At 45.2% G+C, this 22,907-nt stretch overlaps 2 protein-coding genes across 2 annotated transcripts in view; both read right to left on the bottom strand.

Annotated features, from left to right (window-relative positions):
- CSUI_000424 (valyl-trna synthetase) overlaps nucleotides 1–9,205 on the bottom strand; it is a gene marked incomplete at its 3' end in the record, with an annotated part of 9,745 nt that extends 540 nt beyond the window's left edge. Inside the window, exons 1-10 of the mRNA XM_068060658.1 lie at nucleotides 7,448–9,205; nucleotides 7,067–7,126; nucleotides 6,192–6,549; nucleotides 5,372–5,424; nucleotides 4,732–4,870; nucleotides 3,551–3,673; nucleotides 2,843–2,937; nucleotides 1,888–2,036; nucleotides 1,131–1,284; nucleotides 153–271 (exon numbers count right to left, since the gene is read on the bottom strand). Coding sequence (XP_067927380.1) covers nucleotides 153–271; nucleotides 1,131–1,284; nucleotides 1,888–2,036; nucleotides 2,843–2,937; nucleotides 3,551–3,673; nucleotides 4,732–4,870; nucleotides 5,372–5,424; nucleotides 6,192–6,549; nucleotides 7,067–7,126; nucleotides 7,448–8,069 — 1,872 coding nt within the window. The 5' untranslated portion in view covers nucleotides 8,070–9,205. The remainder of the gene's footprint in view (nucleotides 1–152; nucleotides 272–1,130; nucleotides 1,285–1,887; nucleotides 2,037–2,842; nucleotides 2,938–3,550; nucleotides 3,674–4,731; nucleotides 4,871–5,371; nucleotides 5,425–6,191; nucleotides 6,550–7,066; nucleotides 7,127–7,447) is intronic.
- A 127-nt stretch (nucleotides 9,206–9,332) lies between these two features.
- The window catches only part of CSUI_000423 (zinc carboxypeptidase), a 20,508-nt gene continuing 6,933 nt past the window's right edge, over nucleotides 9,333–22,907 (bottom strand). Inside the window, exons 7-17 of the mRNA XM_068060657.1 lie at nucleotides 22,324–22,907; nucleotides 20,920–21,162; nucleotides 19,722–20,119; nucleotides 19,086–19,127; nucleotides 18,114–18,188; nucleotides 17,566–17,621; nucleotides 16,344–16,695; nucleotides 13,885–15,132; nucleotides 12,784–13,006; nucleotides 11,712–12,431; nucleotides 9,333–10,832 (exon numbers count right to left, since the gene is read on the bottom strand). The exon at nucleotides 22,324–22,907 is cut by the window's right edge and continues 402 nt beyond it. Of these exons, the coding sequence (XP_067927379.1) occupies nucleotides 10,282–10,832; nucleotides 11,712–12,431; nucleotides 12,784–13,006; nucleotides 13,885–15,132; nucleotides 16,344–16,695; nucleotides 17,566–17,621; nucleotides 18,114–18,188; nucleotides 19,086–19,127; nucleotides 19,722–20,119; nucleotides 20,920–21,162; nucleotides 22,324–22,504 (4,089 nt within the window). The 5' untranslated portion in view covers nucleotides 22,505–22,907 and the 3' untranslated portion in view covers nucleotides 9,333–10,281. The remainder of the gene's footprint in view (nucleotides 10,833–11,711; nucleotides 12,432–12,783; nucleotides 13,007–13,884; nucleotides 15,133–16,343; nucleotides 16,696–17,565; nucleotides 17,622–18,113; nucleotides 18,189–19,085; nucleotides 19,128–19,721; nucleotides 20,120–20,919; nucleotides 21,163–22,323) is intronic.

The raw sequence follows: 22,907 nt of genomic DNA, 5'->3' as shown, positions 1-22,907 counted from the left end.
TCTATCTATCTATCTATCACACAGACAATGCCTTTGACAGGACTCTTTAACCCTGTAGCAACGAAGACAGAACTAGTGGTGTTTCTCCTAACTGTCTAGGGAACATGAAAAGAAGTGAAAAGGAGAGAAGAAGAGGAAGATAGGAAACTTACAAGGTCTTTCAAAGCTTGTTGGATCTTGAATCGACACTCAAATCGATGCTGACCAGCGAAGATTCCTCCCTCCTCGCTGATCTTCCCATCGAGTGTGAAGACAGAGATGGACGGGAGATCTGCAGATGCACGGGGAGATCATAAGAGAAAAAGGGAACACATACGAACTAAGTAAACAGGCCATAGAGATCGCTGTATAAAGAACAACATCGAAGAAAGGGGTAAGAATGTGATGGATAGGGGAAGAAAGAGAGAAGTGGAGAGATAAGAGAGGATGAGAAGAGAATAATGAGAGAAAAAGACTTCCATTCCAGGTGATAAGAGTTCAAAAAGTGACTTCTCTGGGTGATTCGTTTCATGGGGAGCATAGCAGAAGCCTTCCGTACCGGCGCGTGGTGCTACTATCCTTACAAGACTCTACATATCTGATCTACGATGACTTTTCCAGGAGATATATCTAGATCCTTCTCTTCTTTCCTCTTGTGTTTATGAATCTTGTCTATCTTTCATTCGCGACAGATACGAAGGAGCTCTTATCCATTCCGTCCTTTCGTGCGTGGAAGTCTGTCTGACCACGAAGAAGAAGAAGAAGCAATCCCGATCAACAGAAAAAGAAGAACCATACGCCAACACCATGGTGTCTCGGCCTCAGCCTCGCTCTATATCACACCTATGTAGAACGTCTGAGTGCACGACGTACAAACATGTAAGAGAGAGCGAAGGCCCACCAGGGGGGGAGGTAGAAAAGAAGAAAGATAGGAAAGAGGGGAAGAGAAAGATAAGAGACGGACGGTAAGAGAAGGAGAGTACGATAGAGACGGAGACACGAAGAGAACAGGAAGGGGTCTAGAAGAATAATAAACTTCTTTAATGGTGAGGTTTCGTTTGATTCCCGAGACAAATCTAGATAGAGAAACGTGCACGACTTCATCTCTTTCCTCGACAAGATCTTCTCCTTCTTCTTCTTTCTTTCCTTACTATGGCGCTTGGCAATAGCAAAATCGTTCTTATCATGAGCAGGGGTGATCTTCACAGCTCCTGTTCCGAATGAGGCATCTACATGCTCGTCAGCTACAACAATCATCTCCCGTTCAGGGAAGAAAGGATGCTTCAGCTTCTTCCCTATCAAACTCTGAAAGGAGAGAAAGAACAAGAAAGAGAGAACCAGGGAAATGAAGTGCGAAGAGAGAAAGGATCCATACAAAGAGAAGAATTCAATTCACGGAAGATGGAGGTTGACGTCTTGAAGGTCTTTAGGACACAAAGACCACGCAGAGAAAAACAGAACGGAGAGATATCTCTTCAAAGTCTTCTACCGTGATGCTTCCTGCACTTTGTTTCTTGTCCTTCGCGGCGCCTCTCTTTCTTCTTCTCTTTCCTTTCTTGCTTCCTTCCAAAGAAAATAAGAGAAGAAGACGAGACAAGCAGACTTTCACATTCTCTCCTATATTAGCGTACTTCCTGCATGTCGCCCTTCTCCTCAAGGTGTATGTACACCACACAGACAGGCAGTCCCTTTCCCCTCCCGCTTCCCCCTTCTGTCATAGCCATTGTAGTCGTTATCGTAGGGATAAGAACGAGAGAAGTCGTTCTATAGCATGCCGCCCACCCGTTCAGCCTAGAGAAGAGTCGCTACTCCTTCTACTTCAAACACATCAGTTCCCTTGCCGGTGAAAGCGGGGGAAGAAGAAAGAACTAGACTCTTAGCAGAGAAGATGTGGAGAGACGTACTTACCTTATATCGTTCATCCGTAGGATTGACGGCTACAGCAACGTCTCCAAGCATTGTCTCAATACGTGTCGTCGCTACTTCGAGGCGACCTCCTCCTTCAACTACATACCAGAAGTGCCATAGATATCCAACCTCTACAGGATACTCGAAGCCTGAGAAAGAACAAGGAACAACGAGGGGGGGGGAGAAGACGTTGGATATAAAAACTCTTCGCTGGTTAACCCACGTAAGGGGCCCTGTATCTGTACTCACACATGTATATATATATATATATATATCTCCCTACATACATATATATCTCCACCTCTATACATATCTAGCTCTCTCGATAGGGACATAGGATGAGATGAGTAGAAAAAGAATCCGATCTTATCAGGGTACACAGAAAAGTGCTATCTGGCAGAGCAAAGGGGTCTCCGGCATTACTTATGTATTCTTCCAATGCACAAACGTATGAGTGGTATAGGGCATGCATATCAACACACTGGGAAGACGAGAAAGAAGAATCACTGCCACTTCCCATGATAGAAGGAGAAGAAAGGGCCAGGGACGTCTCAGCAGCCTGAGAAAAGACTCTGAGAGGCCTATGATGACAGAACACGAGATGCACCAGATGAAGACATCACGTATCACCTTCTGTGTACCTCCATACAGTCATGTCTACTCACACGCTACTATGACGGCTGAGCCCCTATCAGAAACGCATGCATGTCGCTCCCTTTCTTGCACAGGCTTGTCTCCCGTTCCGCTCATCTACAGTGGCACAGGGGAGAGAGATGAGAACCCGTCGAAGTTTTTCTTTTACAGAGCCGAAGAGCAAAAAGCGAAACACATCTCCCTCTACTATTTCAAGTGTTTTTCTCGAAGAGCATGAAAAGTTCGACTCAGCAAAGCCCCGCGTAGCATACCGCGAGCGAAGAGGCGACTGCATGCACTCGATAGACTGCAAACAACATACCTGGGATAGTGATCTTCTTTGGCTTGTCAATTTCCTCCACATCAACTTCAATATCACTGATAGCTGTCTTAAGAAAGGGTGACCACGAGACAAGCCTAGATTGAAAGAGAAAAGAGAAAGAAAGAAAGAAAGAACGGGAGAGTGAGCAAACAGAAGAAGAATAACCATGGAAAGAAAAAAAAACAAACAGCTTTCTTCACTGTTGCCAGATACTCTTGAGAGATCACAGCACAACAGACAGACACACAAATGCAGTGGTGACCTAATTAGAAAACGACTGGGCTCTTCGTGCATGCATGCATTACATGTCTGAGGGGGGTCGGCGAGTCTGAAAGCAGAAAGGAGAGATGCTACACTAGAGATAGAAGCCACGCTTGCAGTTGAGTGAAGAATGAAGATAAAAAGGGCACAAAAGGACGTTGTGTGGAAGGGGGCGTGTGATGAATATCGACTATGAGGAGCTCCTCAAAAGCAGGTAAACCTTGTCTACGCTTTTCATTCAGTCTGTCTCCTTCTAGTATTCGACCGATGGACAAATCCAAACAACAAGAAGAAGATCATGTATTCTATCCTGTCCTTGGAGGTGCCCCTTCAACACACATCCATCCCCCTCTTGGCTTTCCAGTTGCCTGAGACGATCCCTCACTACGATGTCTAGCGAACTCCGCATGCGTATCCACACATGTATAGATATGTGGAAATGTCTACCTTTCTTCTCTGTAGATAAGGCCGGCGTCGTAGAGGCGTACGAAAGCTTCAACGACTGCCCTTGAAAGTTTCTCGTCCAGTGTGAAGGAGAAATGAGGCCAGGAAACACTGCTACCGATACGTCTGCAGCATGAAGAAGAAGAAGAAAACCATAAGACAAAGAAGACGAAGAAAGAAAAAGACATCCACCATGATGTACAGCCAATGTGTCGCATGCTTTTCCGAGCAGGATGACTCCATAGTTACCTCCCGTGAACTATCTCCCCCGTTCTGCTATACACGTGCGTATATATACTAGATATATACGTGCATATATAATAGCATGTAGGTAGAGATATATACACATTCTAGACGTTGTGCCACAGCAACAGCGATGGACACCTTCTTACCGTGAACAGCGATCAGGTTACTACGAAGGCCGCTCTATTGTTAACGCTATGTGGGTTTACACAAGTACACATACAAAATATACATAGAGGTTTATACACGTTCTCTCCTTCTGGGAGGAGTGTTGAAGAGGTTGGCCAAGAAAAGCACTGTGAGCCGCCGTCCACACAATCGAAGTGACCTGCCTCTATCACATTCACGTAGACACATTTGTATTAGCTAGGACTGAAATACGAACGCCGTCGGGACCAGGCGATGGTGGGAGGGAGACAGGCGGATCAACCGATTGATACACGTACTACGTAGTCACGGGAAAGCGAACCCCCAGACCATAGGGAGCCCCAAGAGTATATCTATACAGACACCGACCATGCAACGCGCGTAAATATACATATGCATATGGAAAGAAAGGGACAGAGAGAGAGACGAATAAAATCCAGCCAGGGGATGCACGCGTAATACATCAGCAAATTCATCTTGAGGAAGTGCCGATGTATGTATTTTTGAGTCGAATGGACAGTAGCCATGAGAAGGTCTTCGTCTAGATAGATGAATAGTTTCTTGGCAGACGAACAGGTATCGATGAATACACAGATACATCTCTCGTCCTAAAGAGAGATATATGTAGAGATATGGTGGAGCAGTCATACACTTTAAAAAGATACACAGAATTATAGCTCTCTCGATAGAAAGAGAGACATATATAGAGATATGGAGAGGGAGTTCTGTATCCACGAAAATAGATAGATACAGGTTGCATAGCACACCTCTTCTCTTTCTTGAGGTGATCTTACCGTAGCTGATTGCATATCGTATCTCCATACTGACGTTTCCACTCCCAGACTTTCTGAACGAAAGCTTCTCTTCCTAGATCGTGACGAGACTTTCCTTCCTTCATTAAAACCCTCTCTACAACACTCTGGGTTGCTATACCTATGACAGAACGGCACAAAAGAGCAGTGTAGGCTAAAAAAGTGACCGAGTGTTCTCGGAGCCGGGAGGCTCTTGCATGCGTTGAAACACTTTCAGAACTTGATGGAGGCCTCAATACGAAACAAGCAGACGCCCCTCGAACTTGTTGGTATCGGAGCTAGGGTGAAAGACTCTTCGGAACACGCCATGCAACTGAAGAGTCTAAGCAGATATATAAACGTATAAAACCAGAAACAGTGAGTCAAGTAGAATGTACCTATTGTTAGATACAAATATCAAAAGTGCGTATCTACCTATCTGTCTCTCTTTAATCTATCTAGCTGTAATCTATCTATCTATCGTCACACATAGAGGTTCTCCCGTCTTGAACCATGATGAAACGGTACTACAGGTGTGGCTTTCCGCTGCCTTACACAGACTGCCAGTCCGTACAAAGGGAACGGAAGGATGGATGCATCGACCGATAGACCAGTTTGCTTACTTAGCAGCCTTTGCACTCACCTGCATGGTCGGCTCCTGGGACCCATAGAACGACTTTGCCATTCATTCGGTTCCTGAAGAACACACAAGAGGGGTGGGACAGAAGGATCTTTTCAGGAGAGAAGACATCTCAAACGAACAGAGGAGAAAATCCTCTATCGATATCAGTCTCCACAAGGTAGTTCGATAGTCGCATGTCCACACCCCCCTCCCTCTCTCCTGCTCTTGCGGGTGATACGTTGGTGAGTTGGAAACCTTGAGAAAAAAAACTTCTACTGTACATACACCTCTCGCGATTGGAGTCTCCTTATGAGGTGACAAAGAAGAAGTTCTTGTAATTCTCTGTGTGTAAGAAGAAACTGACTCAAGAGATTACAGACACACTCTCGTCCTTGAGAGAGACAAGACCGATAGTTACCTTCACAAGCAGCGAAACAATACACACACTAAGATAGGATGAAGTTGAAAAGGCACGGAGCGGCTAATTTCTCTCTCAAGTTAGCTCCTTGAGAAGCTTAAAGTTATGGCGTTCACCTGGGAGTTCCTGTACGAGAAGTCGCGCATACTCAGCAGGAACCCCGGGGGAAGGACTGGTCATCCATATGTAGCAACAAGATATGACGGAACGTCACAGTTGTCTATGCGAGTAATCTACAAACCCAATACATGCCTTCCCACGTATAGACATACATATGCATCAACAGGTGTGGATATATCAACTCGAGACAACTACTTACATGTGCTGCATGACGCCAGATGTCTCTCTGTACACATGTGTGTATGAACATGTATGGGGATGCATGAATATGTATGTATGGAGAATCTGGCTGTTTGTTCTCACCATCTAGCTAAGGCATCTTCAATAGAGCCTGTAAGTGCATGCCCAATATGTAAAGAGCCTGTGACGTTGGGAGGCGGGATGACCATAACAAACTTATTGCCTGGTTGCGTTGTCTCGGCTAGGCGATAAGACGGAGGAGAAGGTGGGGAGGGTGACGAAGAAGAAAGAGAAGAAGATTCTTGTTCTTTCTCCTGAGTGGGACATGATAAGGTAGTAGGCGAAGGAAGTCCTGTAGAAAGATTTCTTTGGTGAAGAGTTAAATCCGTTGGAGAAAAGAAATTCTCTCTCTCCCACCAAGCATACCACTCCTTCTCAACTTCTGCCGGCTGGTAAGCCGCTGCCATAGGACCGGTCATCACTGAAGGAGAAAAGCAAGAGAAACAAAAGAGCCACAACAGGACTGAACTACGTATGTAGAGAGGGAGATATCGATAGATAGATAGATAGATAGAGAAGATACATGAGACAGAAGAGAAAGAGAAACACACGTTAGGAGATCTGACGCTTACATCATGTAGAATGATTCGCGATGGTACGATCGATCTCCTGGCATTCTTATCCTCTCAACACATTAGACATATTTCAAAGAGATAACACGAAGGAGATAGAAACAACTAAAGAAGTGAAGTACACCAGACGATCGGTGAAGAGTTCCAAAGTTCCTCTACAGTTAGTCAATGCCATGTGCCCCGCATGCAGCCCCCATTTACTCGATAAATGGTGGACAGAAAGACGTCGAATGAGGACAATACGGCTTCAGCTGTAAATCGGAAAACACTTCACTTTATAGAGGACGTTAAAGCATCTGTCTTAGACTGTATGAAATTCTCGAGAAGAGAGGACACCGCAAGAAGCTGCAACATGTCTCTTTTTACCAAGAGTTGATCCATCTGTTGAAGAAAATGGATTGATCGCGTTCCTATGAAGGGCAAGACCTGAGAGAAAATGAAAGGTATAGACTGTCCAGTCACACCCGAGACCTCCTACGAGCGGAGCGAGAGCCCCGGACTCTTCCTTCGTTGTTGTATAGAACAGGTTCAATAGAAGTCCTCCGTATGGATAGATAGATATACCGCCGAGAGTTCTGATGGGAATGGTGATATAGAGAGACTGTATGAAGAAGAGATTGTATACGGGCGTTTCGGTGAGAAGCTAAACCCTTTCAAAGCAAGAATGGATCGCCAAGATCACCAATTCTATAGACAGAAGCATGCTACTCGACTCCTTCATATTTCATGAACAGAATAACTACATACCTTTCTTCGTCGCCATTTTCTTCTGGAGAATAGACTCGCTCGAATGAAGAGAAGAAGGTAGTGAAGAAAGATGTCTCTTGGAGGGCAAGCAATAGCAGGCGCTAGTCTTTTGCTTCAAGTCTAAGGCTGCCTTGAAGAGAGAAGTCTCAGGTAAGAGGCGTCGGTGTGCAGGTGTAACACGAGGGGTGTATGAGGAGACTGTTGTTGAGAAGGTAAGAATAGATAGAAAAGAAGAGCGACTACACTCGGATGAGAGAGGTTGACACCTGGAAAGAGAGTGAGAATAGAGAAAGGTACCGAGGGCTGGCCGTAGTGGAGGAGAAGAAAAGAAAGAAGATGGAGGGATTAGAGCTTGTACAGAAACTCCTTGTTTCTTTGGTGAAGTACCAGGTAAAGATGTTCGGAAAGGAGGAGAGGTAACAAGAGAACAAAAGGAGAAGAGGCGCTGAGACAAGGTATGAGAGATGAGAGATCGGGTAGGAGAATGAAGAGATTTCTGGGGTCCAGGCACAAGGAAAGACTTTGAATCGTCTTCGATTCGCAGTCGCGAAGACGTCGGGATTAACGAAATCTGCCGGAAAGGTATACAGAAAGAGAAAAAACACAAACGTCGACAAGACATCTACGAAAAAGTAAGATGACTTCGCTGTCTCGGCAGCAAACGAAAGGACAACGACCCACCAGGACAAAGACTGGACTGTTCAGAGCACAGGAAGGGAAGGCGGCCTGTCGCGCTCCACGGGACTTGTGGAGCTGCTGTGGCTGCGGAAAAGCAAGATACTCAGAACAGGAACATGAAGAAGTTCAGAATCGAGATGAGGGAAGAAGCCTCAGAAAGGGGACCTAAAACAGAAACAAGGGACGACCTCTCTGGAAGTCAATCGGAACCAACGAAGTGAAGAGCGCGCACTTCAAGACATCCACAGGAGACGGCATAAATTACAAATGAGAGCAGGTCGCAGGCACGAAGAAATAGAGCTCGAAAGGTACGGAAGTCACATCAGGTATTGTGGAGTAGTATGGCATTCAGAGAAGAAAACAGAAACAGCGGGGTGTCTCCGTCGTTGGGACGGCTACCTCGGGACTGCATGCAGTCGAGACATGCACTAGAAACGAAAAAACCTCGGCCGGACTGTTGCTGGAGACGAGGTTACGGGGAGAACGGAGAACGAAGACTTCTCCGTAATTCTGGGCCTGTTGCAGAAGGCCCACCCCAAGTGGCTAATCACGGAGCCGGAGATATCATCTACCTCTACCGGGGTATACAGATACCAATACCGGCGATATCACGTCTCGACGGCTATACTCATGAACGGCTCAACCTCCCCACTGAAGCGTAGGCGCCTGGGCGGTCAGCACAACTCAACGAAAAGTAGCAGCCGTGTTTAGGATTCTCTATGTAGCATCCTGAGCTGTGGAGTTGTTAATCTGCGGCCTGGCCTGCGAAGGACTTCCCTGGGAGTTTGGAGGGCTCTCCTTCGTAGCCAGTGCTGGATGGACTGCACTTCGTGCTGCCCTTGCGCGTATCTCAGGATTTGAAAAGCCCCGGTTGGCGAGCCCACCTCTCAGTCAGCCAGTCATATGAGGGTTGTGTGTCCCGCAGCAGGACCCTTGTTGTGGCGTACAGGCACCCGGGGTGAGACGTCTAGCCAAAGCGAGGAACTACAACTGTCTACGTAGCTCGAGAAACAGTTCACTTATCTGACCGGAGACGTATTTTGAATTCTTGCACTGAAGTGTTGAAAGTGTCATATTTCCAGCTCGGCAGAACCGCCTAGATACAGAAAAAGACGCGGAGATGTCATACCCATCGTACAGGCCTGACAGTCTACCCCTGACTACTCTCCGCTATTCTCGCGTGTCGTGGGTAACCATTCCTCTCCCTGCTTTTCTCTGAACACGACAACGCGTGAGTGACCGCGTAGTGCCCTTTAGACACGACAAGCCATCTTGCAGAAGTAGTCGGATGAACGGGGAACTGCCAGACCGCTGGCCTTCATCTGTTCGTCCCCGAGAACAAAAACCGGCACAAAACAAAGCTAGCCAGATGAGAAGAGAATAGGACACCAACACCGTCTGCCACCAGGACAGACTTCTCGCCACTTCAAATCGGCCTCCTGAGGGACGAAGACCCTCGACAACAGCAGCTAACTTAGAGACTCCTGAACTCGCACAAACAAGAGGCTTTGTTGTTCTCATTGAAGAACACTACGCCTTGCACTAGCAAAAGTTTCTACAAAGCCACTTCAAATTCTGCCTACACGACTTGCATGCAGAGGATTAAGGAGCCACTGAGTCAAACGACAATATCTGCCTCCTTTGAAGGACAGAGACCGAGTTGCGACCACTCGGGTTTCCCAGGAACAATACGACGAAACAATCCGGCTTTGCCGAGTTCAAATTGATAAAACTTGAAAAGTCACTGCTTCCTCGTTCTTTTCCCCCTTTTCTCTCTGATATCTTCGCTGTCTTTCTCTCTCTCGGTTGGACTGGTATGGTATTCGAAATCGCCTATGCCTAATTATGCACTGACAAAGACGCTTGTTCCGGTCTACTAGCCGTGCAACTCCTCGCTTAACTAAAAAGGGTTTCTCTGGCTCTTGTCCTACGTCATCGCCCAGAGAGAAGAAACCCGTTTTGATTAAGAAGCGTTGTCGGAGCGGGCTCTCTTTCGAGCACACGCTTTCGTAGTATGTTCTTGCCTGCGATATGAGCACGTGTCGGGTAGTTTTATGTATTCCCTTCTCTATTCTATCCTGCCCGTAGACCATAGAGCATTTACCGACAGATTCTTCTTTCTTTGTTATTCTTTTCCCTCTCTTTCGGTCGTTCTTTCAGGTGAACATATGATGGTTGATATGCTCGGTCCCTTCTCCTTCATGGTCTTCATCTTCATCCACGTCATCATCTCCTGTAATAGCGAAGAACGGCTCATAGTCAGCATTGCTAGTCGTTCCTCCTGAAATACCCCTTGACAAGGTACCAGCGCCAACTACAGTAGACATGACAGCTGCCGCTACAGTCCCGCTACCTGTTGTCGTACTCTTCGAGTGATCTGTTGCTTCACTCCTTTGTTTCTTTAGAGAAAGCCTGTCAAAACGTGGATCAATCTGATGACCATGAACCCCTCCTCCCATAGAAAGGTGCGCTTTTTCTTGTTCATAGAACGCTTCCTCTTCTTCTTCTTGTCCTTCGTCAACATCGAAGAGACCTGAATCACTAGTAGATGTATCGTCATGTGATATAGGATGAGGATGGACTGCTGTATGTCGGTCCAAACAACAGTAGCAGCACCAAGACCGGACACCCCGACCACAATCTCGGGGGTGCTTATAGCAATTGTAAAGGGAGATAATACAAGGAGAGACAATACACACTCCGCCAACTGAGAACACAGACAGACAAGAATACAACGCCATCTTCTTATGCTGAAGGAATGAATGTTCTATAGTCTTAGAAAACACTGAAAAGAAGGCCCAAACAAGTCCACACTTTTATTGACATGATATCTCTCTCTCTTTTCCGACCAAAGAACTGGCACTTCCCTGGTAGTTGTATTTCTTTCTCAAAAACTCTAGTAGTCGACACGACAGTTGAGACGTTCTACCACTGCCAGCTCTACGTATGGCTAGTCTTCTTCTTCTTCTTCCTAGTAGTTCGCGTGAAACAAAGCTCAGCTACAACGATCTACGAACTGCATGAACAATGTCTACTGGATAATATAGATAGGTAGATAAGTAGATGGACAGATAGATAAGTAGACAGATGGATAGATAGATAGATAGATAGATAGGCAGGTACATAGACAAGTAGAGAGATAAGGGATAGATGGTAAATCGACACTGTACCGGGTCACGGTACATAGATGTTCGTTACGTCATTATTCTCGGTGAGCTTTGCTTTTTCTAAATCTCATCTCATCCACTGCCACTCCTCCTGGACTGGCGACACAATTCCACGAGGTGTACATACACCAAAGAGGATTCCGCACATGCACGTACACCCACATGGTTTTCCTGTTGCTTCTATCTCACTGAGTCGTTTTTCTCACCTTGTTCTGTGTGTATGTATGTGTCTCTTGATTTGTGGTGAAGACACCACAAGGAAGTGAATCTACTCCTGGACAACCTTAGAAGACGTACATCCACCTACCTAGTACTTCGTGACCCTTACGCCCTCTATAGATCCGTAGATACGACTACTACGACACCCATAAAAGAGAAAGATAGAGATGAAAAAGAGTCCAGGATAAAGAAAAGCTTACTTAGAGCAAGAAGAAGAGCTATATAAAGTCTAGGATCAAGCGTAAGATCATCGTCATCAGATGTTTCATTAGCTGACTCGAGAAACGCGACAATGTCAGCTATACGACTCCTTCCGATAGATGCTGAAGAACCTTCTTTCTCTTCTCCTCCTCCTCCTCGAGATCTCTTCTGCTCCTTCTCGGTCTCTCTTTTTGTCCTATCTGCAGCCTTATTCTTGTTTTCATCCGGGTTTCCTTCAACTCCATGATTCGCCTCAGATGCTTTCATCTCTTCATCTTCTTTCTTGTTCTTCTTCTCCTCACGGATATTCAAGGTTGACATTAGAGGATGGACTTTTCTCCATTCTCTCCAGCTAGGTTGGGTAGGTGTCCCACATACAAATCGTGAGAGAAACAAGGACGACGCCGATGCCGATGTATCTCTAGGATTGAGAGATTTCAAGAGAAAAGGAAGAGGGTTTGGAGTGGCTGGCGGTAAAGATCGAGGAATACCTCCCTGTGTCTTTCGATCCTCAAGTTGCGAATGAAGCAGACGACCTCCATGACCAGGATAAGGAGGAACAATCCCTAAGGAGCAGCTCAAGTGTCGGTTCCCCTGTGAGTCTCTTATATCAGTCGGAGGAAGAAAGAACGTTTTCGATGAGAAAGGACTGAAGGAAGCAGACGACGAAGTCCAGCCAAGTTCACTCGCGTGACTAGGTGATACGGTCACGACGGCACCTACATCATCCATCACAGCAGGACAGTCATGAGTCACTTGTACAGAAGCAAGGAAAGACGATCTATGAGTAGGTAAAAGACTGAAGATGAAGAGAAAGAAAAACAAGCCAGCAGAGAGACATGAAAGAGACAAAATTATAAATAAAGGGAAACTTACAATCGAAGTATCCTCTTCGTGCATCACACACAAAGCTCGAAGACATACTCCACAAGAGTTTCCCTATGTACTCCCTTAGTCTTCGCCCTCTATTAGCAGGTAACATTTCAAGTGAATCCGAAGTCAAGCATCTCTTCTCTTTACTCACTCCTCTCATCTCTCTCTCGCTACTTGCCGACGAGGGGAGGTTCTTACCTGGTCCACATCGACAATTCCTTAGACCTGGAGAACTTCCCGGGCGAAGCTTCCAGCAGGTACTTGTTTCTTTCTTGATCTTCCCTGAGGTCTTCCCTCCCCCTAGCAAAACGTCAAACCATCGCCACGTTGTCGATTGAAGGAGTCTTGAGCTCGGCTTCAACACTCTTCTATGTGACTTGACTGGGACTAAAACTTGAGGGGGACAACAGTCTTCATGGAACTGCATGCAAACAGAAAAACAGAGACCCCCTAGACAGACTTGGTCTCTAAAGAGGAACTGCATGCAAAGAAACTAGACTTAGAAAAGAGGAACTGCATGCCAAGGAAAAAACACACTTCTCGAAAAAGAAATGGTGGAGGGGGCATACCGCACACACGGACAGGTTCAACACGTGAGTCCTGAAGACAGTAGCTGAGCGTATCTTCTCTTTATTCATAGAGTGGTGTGTATATACAGGGAGGAATGGAGTTGTATAGACATGCAAGGTTTCAAGACAAAGAGGATAGACTAGACTCAGTCGACTAAAAAGCTAAGGAAAAAAAGCGTTGGAAAGCGAGTTAGGTGAATGGATTCAGATAGACATATGGAATACCCTGGGCGTATAGCCGAGGCACACTGTTGACCGGGAATGAAGGCTGACGTCTCTTTATGACTAGATATTTCCGAAGTGGTCCGAACTATCACCCTAGGAATGACCCATCCAGTTGCGGACAGTCTGTGTCGCACCGCGCTGCTTTTCCAAAACTCAAAATACATCTGATAAGGCCATCCGCGGCAATGATCAGCCGTTCGCCTCCAGTCGAGTGTCTATATACCGGACTGATGCCGATATGAAGACCTCTGAGCGTCCTCTAATACATGCTAGATACCACCAAGCCGCAACGCAGCCTGAAAACCGCACAAGCAACCCTAGAGAAGATAGACCTTGCAGCTATCATCATTGGTGCAGAAGCTATTTCTAGCTGGGGAGTTACCTATCTCTTTCTATCATCTCCTAATCGATTCCAAGAAACATCACTCTAGACTGGTTGAATTCTTTATAGATTGAAGCGAAAAAGATCATTTTTCTTTCTCTTGCAATTTCTGGTATGTTTTACCTTGAGAGTAAGTAAAGGTCGAGATGGAGAGGTCGTCATTTTGATACCGCATAATTCTGCATGCATGTGCGCATGGCCTTTAAGAAAGCTTTCTTTCCCATCTTCCTGATCGCCTTTCTCTTTTAGATGTTCTTTGTCTGAAGCATTGCCCTTTGTCTGATCTTCTAGTCTCTTAGGTTCACCTTCTATAGCAAACGTTAATCGTAGATACCCCGCAATCTCTTGTAAGAGAGTATCAGCAGCTTGAACTGCTGGAGACAGTTTCATTACAGACGGAATCGTTGAATCCGTCATCTTCTTGTTCTTTTCCTCTACAGAAGGAGTAGGAGTCATTTCCTCGTCTTTCTTTCTCACATTCTTACCATCACCTTTCTCTTCTTCATGAACAACTCCACCTTTCTGTGTGCCTCCCTCCTTCTTAGAGAGACTTGAAGGATCTCTACCTTCTTCGTCACGGAAGACACACACAAGAGAAGTAACGTAGGAAGATACAGAATGTTCCCCTTGGTTACCATGAGGTGTCTCACTACTACTACTACTAATACTACTACTATTACTACTATTCTGGTGGATTCTTATCTCTTCTTTCTTGGCGATGTGCTGTTGACCTGAGAGATGAAGAGAAGGCTTCACTTGTTCTCTTACATATTGTTCGATTCGAGGTGTATGTAAAGATCCACCTATGACAGCGTAACCGACTACTCTCTCTTCTGAAACCTTCTCTTCTTCCTTTTCTTCGGGGATTCCGACTTTCTTCTTCTCTTCTTCTTGTTGTGTCTTCTCCTCTTTTATTTCTTCATGGTCTTCCATATCATTATCGCTTTGCCATTCAACGCGAAGAGTTCTTCCTAGGAGTGACGTGACGGAGACATCAGCTGAGCCACGTACATTATAGGGATCGATACGAACGAAACTGGCTGTATACTCCGGAGTAGATACATTCATATGATTTGTCTGACTCTTCAACCTTCTTCTTATCATGCCTCTTCTCTTTCCTTTCACAAGGCTATTATATCCAGTCTCCGAATCATCTGCAGCTTCGGGTCCGGTTGAAATCTTTCCAGATAAGAGAAGAATAGAGGCATCTTTCTCTCGACTCATTGCTTTTCCTTCTTCTTCATTCGCTTCTTCGTCTTCTATTTGCCCTTCAGCAGTGGAGAAGATTTGAGAAAGAGCATGATGGAACAAGTCGCCTCCCTCGTAGATTTTCAAAAGAAACCGTCCACGGGGAAGCTCCAAGCTCGATCTCTGGAGAACAGAAGTAAAACATACAACATACATGCATATACAGATGTGCATGTGTCTATGTAAATATATACATGTATACATGTATACCAGAGAATAGGCATGCCTCAGAACAACATAACACAATATCTTCTACAACTGGAAAAGACTTCAGAGAAATAGGAGAGTTCAAATGAAGAAGTACAGAGGTGCACATTTCGTGGTGGTGTATGTACACTGTGGTCGTAGTGATGTCGTGTATGAAGGATGTGGATCTCTTGCGAATATCTACCTTCCCAGACTCAGGAAAAGATCAAAGGCACAAAAAGTATCCTTCCGCGATACAACGATTGATAGACCCCAGACGACGTCGACTCCCTCAGGAAAGAGAGAGAAGACGGTTAGTTAATATACGCGCATGCATCAGCAACAGGAAAAAAGTGTTGTACTCTTCTCCCAGAACCATCACCGTGAAAGAAAAGATCACGACAGATAGAGAACGAAGGAGAAACCATAGGCTTCTGCGTCAAGACCAGAGTTCAGTGAAGATAGAGGAAAAGCGAAGAAAACTGTGAAGGTAGAGAGAGCGTGACAGAAATAGCTTAGGTGAATAGAAAGAGTCAAACCCCACGCCCTGCCGTGTGTGTATGCGGGGAGGGGGTGGGTCGATTCACATGTATTGCTTAATCAATCGACACCTCCCTTTTTCCTACACCCATACATACATACGCGCACATAATTCTCTAAGATACAGAGATACACACAGTAAATGACCCCTTTATAGAAATATATACATCATCTCCTCTAGCCTCAATATATCTATCCATCTATCCTCTATCTATCTATCCTTAATCTATCTATCTATATCTATCTATCTACCTTTCTATCTATCCTTAATCTATCTTTAATCTATCTATCTATATTTATCTATCCTTTATCTATCTATCCTTAATCTATCTATCTTTACTGTATCCTGTATCTATCTATATCTATGCAGCAAACTTCGCGTCCTCTTTTAGCCACCAAACAGATCCATCACGGACAACACCTCCACATACAAAGACATAACTCACACACGTATATATATAGATATGTAAGTGCCTATGTATCTCCATTTACATACAAAACATATGTACCTCTACATTATATGAACAGAACTGACTTTCCTCCCTTGGTTTAAAGCACGGAGAAATGCACTACAGCCACAGCTTTATTTCCAGAAGTTGTCGACTCACACTTAATCGAATGCTTATATCTACACGAGTGATGGAGAGAGGCGGAGGCTTTCCATGGCGATGCCGCAATTCACCGGTGTACGGATCTAATCTAAAACGCTTCTCGTTCAGGTTGCCTCCCCAATTCAAAAGTATCTCTACAGGAATGAGAGACGAGGAAGCTCTTGACAACGATGGTCTCGATGGACTTGTGGTTTGACTCCTGCCTCTACTCTTAGCAGAAGGAGGCTTTGAGACAGGTAAAAGAAAATGCAGACGTGCGAAGCCCTCAATATTGTCACCGCGAACTACAAGTGGATATCCAAGTGTATAGACAGTTGGATACAGAGCAGGAAGAAACCTCGGGAACAACCTGAACAAGCAAAACAACACATTCACGATCAAGGACATCTATCTATCTATCTAAGATAGAAAATGCATTCGGACCGAAGATCTCTATGTTGTTCACCCTTTTATGTATGTATCTCTGTGCACAAAACCGCACCTTCTTGTTGTCTACGTCCCAGGGGGAAAATCATATATACTCTATACCACCGTGTATGTACACCGGAAAGATCCAGCTTCACTTATCTATACTATCCTGATACACGCTTGAAAAGGGAAGGTGAAACCCACGTCTCTCTACACGTCTGGTAACACAAGAAAACCATGAGAAAGATCGAAATCTATCTGTCTACCACCAATCTATCTTGTGCCAGGGCTCTCTATCAAGATGACACCCCGCCACCTATGATGCCAGCTCAGCTCGGTATCTCTCTCTCTGTCTATCTATCTAGCTGAGGCTATTCATGTGTACAGACAAATACTTGAACCTCCATGCTGCCTGATTCATATGATATACATCTCCATCAAAATACATACATATACAAACCCGACGCATGCATATACACAAACACAGGCCATATGCAGACAAGCAGACAGACTAAGCAACAGAATACACTCATCCACAAAAAAGAGAAAGAAAAATAGACATATATGTTGACCTGGTGAAAACTTTATCCATGTACGTGTACCTAAGTACTTGATGGTGAGTCTTCATCTATCTATCTACTTATCTGCTCTCTATTCATCTATCCTCAGTCTATCTATCTATCTATCTATCTATCTATTTATCTATCCTTAGTCTATCTATCTATCTATCTATCTATCCTTAGTCTATCTATCTATCTATCCGTACACATGCGTGTACTTGAAGGTTGTAGTCTGTGCTCTGAAGACTGACCAGAGTTGATGGCCGACAACGAAGGAATCTCCTTCCGAAGAATGCGCGTAGTAATCCTAGCAAGCAAATAAACACATAAAACAACAAGCAGCAGCAGCACTCAACCTCAAGTGAACACTCCACTCTCTCCATCCATCGAGACACGCCACACTCTTCTTCACACACCACGCCCACCCCTAACACACCATCCTCTCGGCCCTTCATGAGACCACGTATCCAATACATTCGTATTATGGACGCACCTAGACGAATATCTATCTACCCATCGTTAGCCTACCTGATGATCCATCTGCCCGTCTATCTATCTACTATCAACCGTTAATCCATCTATCTGCCTACGTCTGTCCTTAACCCCTCTGTCTCCCGCTGACGTTTCCTGTATGAATGCGTAGACAATGTACATCGTATCTCAAGCTGAGATGGGTTTAGTTGCTTAACAAGCACGTACAGATGCGACGTCGCCATAACCACCCTCAGAAATCCACACTTAGAAACGAGCAGAAGAAACTCCCCTCTGAGAAGAAGAATGTGTTCTCTCTCTTCCTTACCTTTTCTAGGCGCAAACGAGCCAAGTGTGTCTGAGGAGGGAGTCGAGGCTCAGGATTGGATTGAGATCTCCAGTCCTACAAGACACACACACAACAAACAGGGAGAAGAAAAAGAAGGATAAAGACAACCCAGAAGATCATCGAGATAATACAAATAGGCTGTTGTACTTGACTGGAACTGATACATACATACATACATCGAAAAGAGAAGAACAGCATACACCTTCTATCTCTTCCCTCTACTTCCCATATCTATCTATCTATCTACCTATCTTCACTCTATCTATCTTATGTATCACTAATGTATCTATCTATGTATATACACCACGGAGAATGTTTTTTCCTAAGAAAGCTGTAAGGGTGGAGGAGAAGTGACTTGCACGCTTTCTGTAAAACTTTCTTCCGAAGAAGACTCTCAATCTCTCATGTAAGAGGAGCCACTTGTTCAAAAAGTCATGAAGAAGAAAGAGACTATAGACCAGCCCCTCATTCGTTCGTGCGTTCGCATCTCTTCCTTACTACGGCACCTCGTAACAAGAGGGGAACCCTCAATACATACACACCCAGACAGTCTTCCCTTGAAACGACAGATGCTCCAGAGACAAAACAAACACATACATACTCCTTCTACCCTCCGTTTCTAGAGGCGTCAAAATGAATCCATAGGGAAAATGTTGGCACTTGTAGGCGCGAAGGCGTCTAACTACACCTATGACTACAAATATACATATAGAGATATAGACAAGGGTAGGGATATGTCAAGCAATGGCGAGACAGTTGTGAATGATACCTCCTTCACTCCTTCCTGTTTGCATGCATCCTTCGCTTCCCCTCCCCCGCTTCGAATAGCAGACACACGTGAAAGCACATGCAAATGAATTCACATGCAGAAGTCCAGAGGACTGAAAGAAAGAAAGAAAGTCGGCCTCGGAAGAAGGGTGTGCCTTTTTCGTTTTCCCATTTTTTCCATACCTGATCAAACTTCGCGAAGACAACAGAGCAGTACTCTCCATCCTAACATGTAGTACGAGGCACACACACGCACAGAAACACGACACATGAATTTCCTTCCCTCTCTTCTGTTCATCTCGCCCTCTCGAGCTTTGCTTGTGTCATCTGTAGAACTCCTGTCATCTATCCTTTCACCCTTATGCTCTCTTCTCTTCGATTCTCTTGACGGGAACGTCTTTCTGATTGGAGAGAGAAGTATAAAATGACACCTGCTGTCGACACACCTACCTATATATCCCTACAGAGAGAGAGAGTGCGCGTGTGAGAGTGAGAGAAGAGAAAGGCAGACAGGAACAGATAGAGAGAGGTTGGAGAGAAAGAGAGAGAGAGACGCCCTGTGACTATCCACCACAACACAAAGATAATTGAAAAATCGATCTCTTTCTCATCCATCTCCAAAGAACTCTCTCCCTCCTACCTCGATCTCCATTGAATCCTTCATAACTCCGGCTATCCTTCCACAGTCAAAATATCTTCTCTCTTTCTGTTTTTTCTTCTTCCATCCCCGCCTCTCTACCCAATCATCCATGCATCTCTTTCTCTTTCTCTATCCATACATATCTCAATCATATACGTATCTGTCGCTGCACGACTTACCGTTGCTTCAGGCGGGACTTTATATTGGATTTCGACTCGGTTTCTCTTTTCCTCTCGAGTCCCTTGATCTAAGTCGATATCTTTATTACCTCCCCCACCCCACCATTCTAATCCATCGGGGATGCGATCTCTCGACATAGCCGCTGCGAGATCTCCTTGCCTTTCCCATACCCCCATCTCTCTGCATGCCATAGGAACCTCTTTCGCTCGTTCTCGAAGTAACAGCTCGGCTTTAGTCCACTCTGAATTCAAACCTAGAGATCTATGGGAAGATGAGGAGGAGAAGGAATGACGGCGATAAGATACAAAATTATTGCAGTTGCCTCGGCGAATCTCCAGGTAAGCTGTATTGATGACGTTACACCCCACCGCATAGAAACCAAAGATCGAGACAGCTCCTAAAAGAAACGTAAGAGTAAGAAGGAAAGAAAAAAAGAAAGAAGGAAAGTCAGAAAAAGAAAGAGAACGACAGACAAAAAGATGGAAACGATGCAACAAAGAAAGATGGAGGAACATATATATTGTCCTTTCTTTCTTTCATCCAGATATGTTGTATATACATATGCATGCATGGATGTGGGCGTATTTCCAGGCATCGTGGGAATATCTCTTTATGTGCAGAAGTCTTCACTCACCCCCCCTTTCTCCAGATATCATCTTGCTGATACGTCAGAGACCTTCTCAAGACCATTCTCTATTCATCCCCTCTATCTATCTCGATCTACGGGGGTCTGTCTAGGTAGATCTATGAAGAACATCAGGATGACGTTGGTCATGTACCTACTATCTATCTATGTACCTCTCTATCTATCTATCTATCTAGGTACACTTGGCACTTGACAATACAGCCTATGATAGGTGGAGTGCGAGTGTTTGATGTACGTACGATGGAGTACGTGTATCAGTGAGAGACGAAAACACATGAAATTTGATAAGAATGATGGGCAGATGATTATCCTTCGCCTTTTCTTCTTTCTCCCCTCCCTCGTCCTTAGGTGTTTCTCTCTAGAACTCTAGTGGTAATGTCTCAAGCCCTTTCTCTCTCCCTTTCCATATATATATATATATATATCGCTTTCATTCTCTCTCGGTTTATCTCTTTCTATTCCGTTCTCTCTTGTCCGGTCCCTCTTCTCCCTGGATGTCTCTCTCTGTCTGCATGACTATAGTATCTGGGTCTTTATTTGTTTCTCCTTACCAGGAGGTTGATAGAAAGGAGGAGTTGAAGTGAAGAGAAGATCAGGTTTAGCTTTCTCAATGAGCTTTAACGCGAGTCGGACATTTCTAGCAGTTAAGTATTCCCCCGCATTCTGACGAGCCTTTCTTCGTGGCTGGCGAGGAGGACCTGCGAATGCTCCAAACCAGGAGAATTCTTCCTCTTCCTCCTCCTCTTCTTCGTCACTAGGCAGCCGGAGGTCGGGTATATCTACAGGGCGAGGCCCTGGAAATAAGAGAGAAAAAAGGAAAGAGTTGAGACACCATAGAGGAGCGGGCGGTCGGGCGAACAGAAAGACAAAGATTAGAAAGTAGGGTAACAGAAAAAGAGAGAGAAATAAAGACGAAACAAACGATGACCTCTAATCTCTCGACATCCATCTATATGAATGCGTAGTCATGGGAAAACGTCAGTACTTAACCTTCTACGGGGACCAGCTGTATACCTGACTACAGGCCCACCCCGCTTGATAGGGTATGAGCAGTGCTTGACAGGTAGATACATCTATCTATCTATCTAACTATCTCTATGTAGGTCCATACGGGCATACACACACAGAGTATATACACCGCATCGTCGGATATCTGCCTGAACCGACATAGAGAAGAGTCTCCTCTGCTGTAAACTTGTATGGAAAGGACACAACCGCCTACACGTCAGTCTCATCGCCCTCACTCATTGAGATAGACAGATAGGAAGATAGACAGATAACGAGAGAGAGAAAAGAAGCGTAACGGTTGAGTCTACGACAAGAGGAGGTCCTCGGAATGGAGGTCCAAAGATGACTGTTGTGTCAGGGGGTGGTTGCATGCAAGATATGCGGGGAGATGTATATACAGTTGGAGAAGACTTCCTGTACAGGTTGAAACCTCTACCTACGTCTGTCAGTCTGCTGACATCTCCTAGACGCTAGCTTTGACGTACTGATGGAAACAGAACAAGCATGCACATACGCATCTTCTACATATATGCGCTTCAGCCCGACGATAGTACGGACGCAGGGCGCCTACGCATAAGATATACAGAGAGAGCGAGAGATATATAGAGACAGATGGCTATACGACTGAAGCTCCCGAGTATCGCATCATCGACGTCTTTTTGCCACATGATGGACAAGCAATGGACGTCAGATGGGTAGTGAATAGGCTTGATAGACTTGAAGACTGCCGAGTGATGGTGTGACTGCCTTATCCTCCCCACCGTCACACAGTCCATACCGCTTGTGAGAAGTGTACATACAGCAGAAAGAGAAAACAAACATGCATGATCTGCTTTTTCATGCTGCCGACAACGACAATCTCAAGGCCCCATCTATCTTTCAAGGTTACCACAAGAAACACAGAAAAGAAGAAGAACAAGCGAATAAGATAAAAAGCACGTACGTACCCATGACAGCTGAAGAAGGAGACTTTTGGTCATGCGTCTCTACAAGGAAAAGCGCGACGCGTATGTCATCCGATTTATAGACGCTTCTCGACGATGGGTAAGCAACCATCTTCGTTGATTTATCTATCGTCATGTCTTGTTCTCTTTCATCACCATGAGTTCTTCTGCTTGAGCTTCCCATGACTCCTCCTTTCTCTTCTCTATCCTTGGTCGTCTTTTCTCCTAAGGAAAGGAAAACATCTTTCTTTCTTCTTCCCTCTNNTCTTTTGGTTTCTCTCACCTGGAGTCGTTGTTTGCTCCTGAGCAGCCTTGGGCTTCATAGAAGAAGAAGCAAGTTGGACCTCACTGCTGCCTTCTTCCCCTTCTTCTTCATCGTCTTCATCTTGAAACTCTTCTTCCTCTCTGACCTCCCTCTTTCCTCTTCCCCCCCGAAAGCCGCCCCTCGCAACCGTCTCCTTCTCCGCAGCTGGTGTCTCCTGTGTCTCTTCCAGCTGTCTCTCGATCTCTCTTTCCTGGTCTCGTCCATCATATCTATGGCGATTCTCCTTTCTTCTATCATCACCATCTTCATCTTCTTCTTTTCC

Source organism: Cystoisospora suis (assembly GCF_002600585.1).
Source record: "Cystoisospora suis strain Wien I chromosome Unknown contig_174, whole genome shotgun sequence".
NCBI lineage: Eukaryota > Apicomplexa > Conoidasida > Eucoccidiorida > Sarcocystidae > Cystoisospora > Cystoisospora suis.
Note: the sequence above shows the minus strand (reverse complement) of the source record. Positions and strands in the feature narration are given on the sequence as shown.